The sequence below is a fragment of the Bison bison genome, unplaced genomic scaffold (assembly GCF_000754665.1).
Source record: "Bison bison bison isolate TAMUID 2011002044 unplaced genomic scaffold, Bison_UMD1.0 scf7180017864338, whole genome shotgun sequence".
Lineage (NCBI taxonomy): Eukaryota > Metazoa > Chordata > Mammalia > Artiodactyla > Bovidae > Bison > Bison bison.
Window position 1 is genome coordinate 4,073,321 of NW_011494910.1, and position 4,870 is coordinate 4,078,190.

The following is a 4,870-nucleotide window of genomic DNA, read 5'->3' on the forward strand; positions in this document are numbered from 1 at the left end:
AGAGTCCCTTGGACTGCAAGGAAATCCAACCAGTCCATCCTAAAGGAAATCAGTCCTGAATATTCATTGGAAGGACTGATATTGAAGCTGAAACTCCAATACTTTGGCCACCTGATGTGAAGAACCAACTCATTGGAAAAGACCTGATGCTGGGAAAGATGGAAGGTGGGAGGAGGAGGGGACAACAGAGGATGAGATGGTTGGATGGCATCACCGACGTCATGGACATGAGTTTGAGTAGGCTCCATGAACTGGCGATGGACAGGGAGGCCTGGCATGCTGCAGTCCATGGGGCCACAAAGAGCTGGACACGACTGAGTGACTGAACTGAACTGATGGTATATCCACACAGTGGGAAACTGTGCAGCTACAAAAATAATAACAACAATGAGGAAGAGTTCCGTGAAATGACCTGGAGAGCTTGCCAGGATATGTTGTCAAGTCGAAAAAAGCAAAGTGCAGAAGAGCGTCTCTTGCATGTTGCCTTTCAGGTGAGGAAGAGGAGGGCGTAAGAATATAACGTGTCTTCTCACTTCGGCAAGAAGACATACAGGAAGGATGAATCCAAAAACTAATATTTAACTGATCATCTGCACAGATGGGTGGAAAAGGGTGAAGATGGGACATGGGGTTGAAGTGACATTTCTCTGACTGTTGCTTTTTGTGCAGTTTTGACTTTTAGAACTACATGGGTGTTTTCCATACTCAAAAGATAAACAAATATATAAAGCAAGGATGTGGGTAAAACCCCAAATGGAATCCAAACAGTAACAAATAAACCTAACTGTGTTACAAATGAATAACACTGAGGAGATGAGGAAGAAAATAATCTAAATATCTTTGAAAAGCAGTATTTTGATAACAAGAACTGTAAACAAACAATGCACAGTAGTTGGTAATTTTTTTTGTCACAGGGTAGTGAGCTAGAACTAGCAATTCTGAAGCCATTTTATAAGATGGAACAAGTTCCCTGGTGGTCCAGTGACGGGGACTCCACGCCTCCACTCGAGGGGCACAAGTTCAGTCCCTGGTTGAGAAACTAAAATCCCAAAAGCCTTGCGGTGTAGCCAAAAAATAACTGTTGTTCAGAAAATTGAATCATTTCCCCCTAAATAGGGATTTATGGTATTACTGAACTCCCTAAACGTGATGCATAATATTTGTACATGTACATTTAATGGGGATAAGGTCCATAACTTTTGTTAGCTCCCAAAACATCTATGGTCTACCAGTTGCCAAAATTTGCACATCCTTACTATCTTCATGTTCCCTGGGAGGTGCTAGTGAGCCTCCCTGGTGGGTCAGTGATAAAGAATCTGCCTGCCAATGCAGGAGACGTGGGTTCAGTGCCTGGATCAGGAAGATCCCCTGGAGGAGGGCATGGCAACCTGCTCCCGTATTCTTGCCTGGAGAATCCCATGGGCAGAGGAGCCTGGCAGGCCATGGTCCATGGGGTCGGAAAAGGGTCGGAACAACTTAGTAACTAAACAACATCAACTATATTCTGCGAGCATGCATGCTAAGTTGCTTCAGTCGTGCCAACTCTTTGCAACCCTATGGACCATAGCCCGCCAGGTTCCCCTGTCCATGGGATTCTCCAGGCAAGAATACGGGAGTAGGTTGTCATGCCCTCCTCCAGGGGATCTTCCCGGCCCAGGTATGGAACCTGCGTCTCTTATGTCTCCTGCAGTTGCCAGGTGGGTTCTTTACCACTAGTGCCACCAGGGAAGGCCACATTCGTTCTAGTCCCCGTTATATAGATGGGAAAACTGAGGCTTGCCTGTAAGTGGTAGGTCGGGGTGATCCAGGAAGACTTAAAAGAAAGGAAGGGATGTGAGGAACAATTGAGACTCACTCAGGATGGGAAAACCCCACCATTTTCATGAGGAAGGGAGCAGAGTCACGTGAGCAGAAGCTGGTGTAGCAATCATTTCGAGACTTCTCTAGGAGATCAACTCTTGGCGACAGCTAGATCCAGCTGAAAATGGAAGGTGTTGTGCTGTTTGCAAATAACTTACCCAGGTCTGACTGGCTTTATGCTTTTATGTTAGTCAGCACTAAGGAAAAACGAGAACAGTCATGCAGGTGTCAGCTGAGGGATGTGAGGTCTTACCTGCATTATCATAAAAAGCCAACTGCTTTTCCCCTTCTCTTTCTGGAAACCCACCATTTATTAATGTTCCTACTTTCAGAATCATCATGTAAAAGATTCTGTCTGTTGAGCAGGAACACCCATTGGCGCTTCTGAAGCTGGGGTTCTCAAGGGGACGTGGAAACCAGACTGAAAGGAACCTCAGTGTGTCTCAGGCCTCCTGCCTGGTTTTCAGTCAGCTGTCCCATGATTTCTTCTGGCCCTGGGCTTGGGCACCAAATTGGCCTGTCCTTGATGTCTAATCTATCAAAACGTGCCGAGGCGATCCTCTGTCAGCAAGCTGTTGGCTCCTCCAATGACACTGAACAGCCTGGTCCCTGAGATGACAGTTCCTTATATTTTACTGTGGTTTTGACAAGTCACTGAGTACGTGACTGTTTCTGTCAGAAACTTACTGTTCATGTTCTGTGTCTACACAGCATTATCTGGCTGTTACTCCCCATTGGTAACTACTGTAATACGGTACTGTTACTTTGGGGTCCTGACTTTGCCTGCCATTCTGATTCTGTGAGGGATAGTCTGGAAAGTCCCCTACAGTAACAGACAACTTCAGTCCTATTACACACGAAATAATGAAATTCCCTGTGCTTACTTCTTACTGTTGCTTCAGTTGGATTCAGAATTCAATCCTGGCCAGTGTAGTTTACTTCAAAGCAGATAGAATTCATTCACCCTCCCTCCTCAAGAGGGGAGTCCCAAAATAGTGGGAAAAATGTAACATTATTCTCTTTTGTTTTCCAAAAAAGAAATGTGTTTGAGATTTGAAAGTTTCAGTAGATCATGCAGTAAGGGCAGGACTTTAATAAAATTGAGCGCAGCGCTCGTGAGAAAAACTAGACAGAGCTGATACGAGGAAAGACGCTACTTCAGTGCAGCCCCAGGGCTCATGCTTCCTGGATCCACCCCTCTAGTTTTGAGTTGCATGTGTGGGGCTCTCGATGAGCCATGTCCGTAGTCAGAATGACAAATGAGACCCCCCTGCACTTTCACTCCAGTAGGCCCCACAAGCCTGGTGTTAAGGAGTGAGTACATGATTGCAGCCAGAAGGCCTAGTTTTGTGTCCTGACTCTGGTTCTTGTCGTCTATATAGTCAGGCAGGTCATCACTTCTCAGGCCTCTCTTCTGGTAACCCCTGCCTTGTGAGCCCGTAAGCACATGAGCAGTCACCACGCACGTTAATTGTCCATGATTAGTTTTACTGCAACAAGCTTCAAAAAGACAGTCTTCGTGCACGCTATTCCAGGGTGGCGCTCAGGAGCGCTGCCTGTAGGGTCAGGCTGCAGTGCAGGACCAGTGGCTGGCACAGCGCCTGTGATGCTCGCTGTGGACTGATCGCTTGTCTTTTTAACTTCTCTGATTTACAGCAGGGTCTTGCTTTCAGGTGTACAGCAGCGTGATTTAGTTACATATATACACATACCTGTTCTTTTTCAGATGCTTTTCCCATGTAGGTTATTACAGAATATTGAGTAGAGTTCCCTGTGCTGCACAGTGGGTCCTTGTTGACTATCTCTAACAGTATATATATGTTAATCCCAACCTCCTAACTTATCCCTCCCCCCACCTTCCCCTTTGGTCCCCATAAGTTTGTTTTTGAAGTCTGAGTCTCTGTTTTATATATAAGTTCATTTGTGCCCGTTTTTTAGGCTCCACATGTAAGTGATAACATATGATAATTGTCTTTTTCTGTCTGAGTTAACTTAGTGTGATAACCTCTAGGTTTATCCATGTTGCTGAAAATAGCGTTAGTTCATCCTTTTATACCACATCTTCTTTATCCATTCCTCTGCTGATGGACATTTAAGTTGCTTCAATGTCTTGGCTGTTACAAATAGTGCTGCAGTGAGCATTAAGACGCATGTATCTTTTTGAATTATGGTTTTTTGGGAATATATGCCCAGGAATGGGATATATGCCCGGGAGTGGGATTGCTAGATCGTATGGTAGTTCTATTTTTAGTTTTTTTTAAGGAAACTCCACACTGTTCTCCATTGTGGCTGTACCAATATATGTCCTCCCTTTTCCCTAAGTAGTGAGAGCACTGTGGCCTAGAACAGCTGAACAGTGTCAGGATGGCTGAGGTACTAATCACGGTCCCACACCTCGGGAAGCTCTGCTCGTGTCTAATGGCTTGCCTGCCGTGCTCCTGGATCACATCCCTGATCCTGGGGGATAAAGAGGTGACAGAAATCACCTCTCCACTTTGTGGGAGGGACAGAGAGGCAGAGGCTGGAAAAGGAACCTGCTGCACAGACTTGGTCAGAATCAGAAATGGCATAGACTACTCTTCCTTTGAAGTCTCTGACTCGGTGCTTTCTTTTGGCCAATACCTCACATTCATTGCAGTGACCTCTCCACCATCCCTGTATAGGCTTTCTCCTCTGGCCTGAAGAAGAGAGACAGGATGCTTAAATACACACTGGCTGAGGGAGATGGACACTCAGCTGAGCTTGGTGCTGTGGTTGTGAATTTGCTTTTTTGTCTCCTTGATCACTGTTCCCTGTCTTTCTAGGGCTACAGCATGAAGGAATTTTCCGGGTGTCAGGATCCCAGGTGGAAGTGAATGACATCAAAAACGCCTTTGAGAGAGGTGAGGAAACAGCCTTAAAGATAAGGCCAGACATTTTCCAGTCCCCTGGGGTAGTGGCTCCACCCTTTCTTCCCTGAGAGGTACCCAGAGTCAACAAGCCAGCATGCCTCCCTCTTCAGCCCAGCCCC

The 4,870-nt window shown here is 46.0% G+C and overlaps 1 protein-coding gene across 4 annotated transcripts in view; it reads left to right on the plus strand.

The window, feature by feature from the left end:
• Positions 1-4,870, plus strand: part of SRGAP2 (SLIT-ROBO Rho GTPase activating protein 2) — a 256,056-nt gene that overhangs the window by 222,086 nt on the left and 29,100 nt on the right. For all 4 annotated transcript variants that reach the window (XM_010854196.1, XM_010854193.1, XM_010854195.1 and 1 more), the window contains one exon: positions 4,665-4,742. In XM_010854196.1, the coding sequence (XP_010852498.1) occupies positions 4,665-4,742 (78 nt within the window). The remainder of the gene's footprint in view (positions 1-4,664; positions 4,743-4,870) is intronic.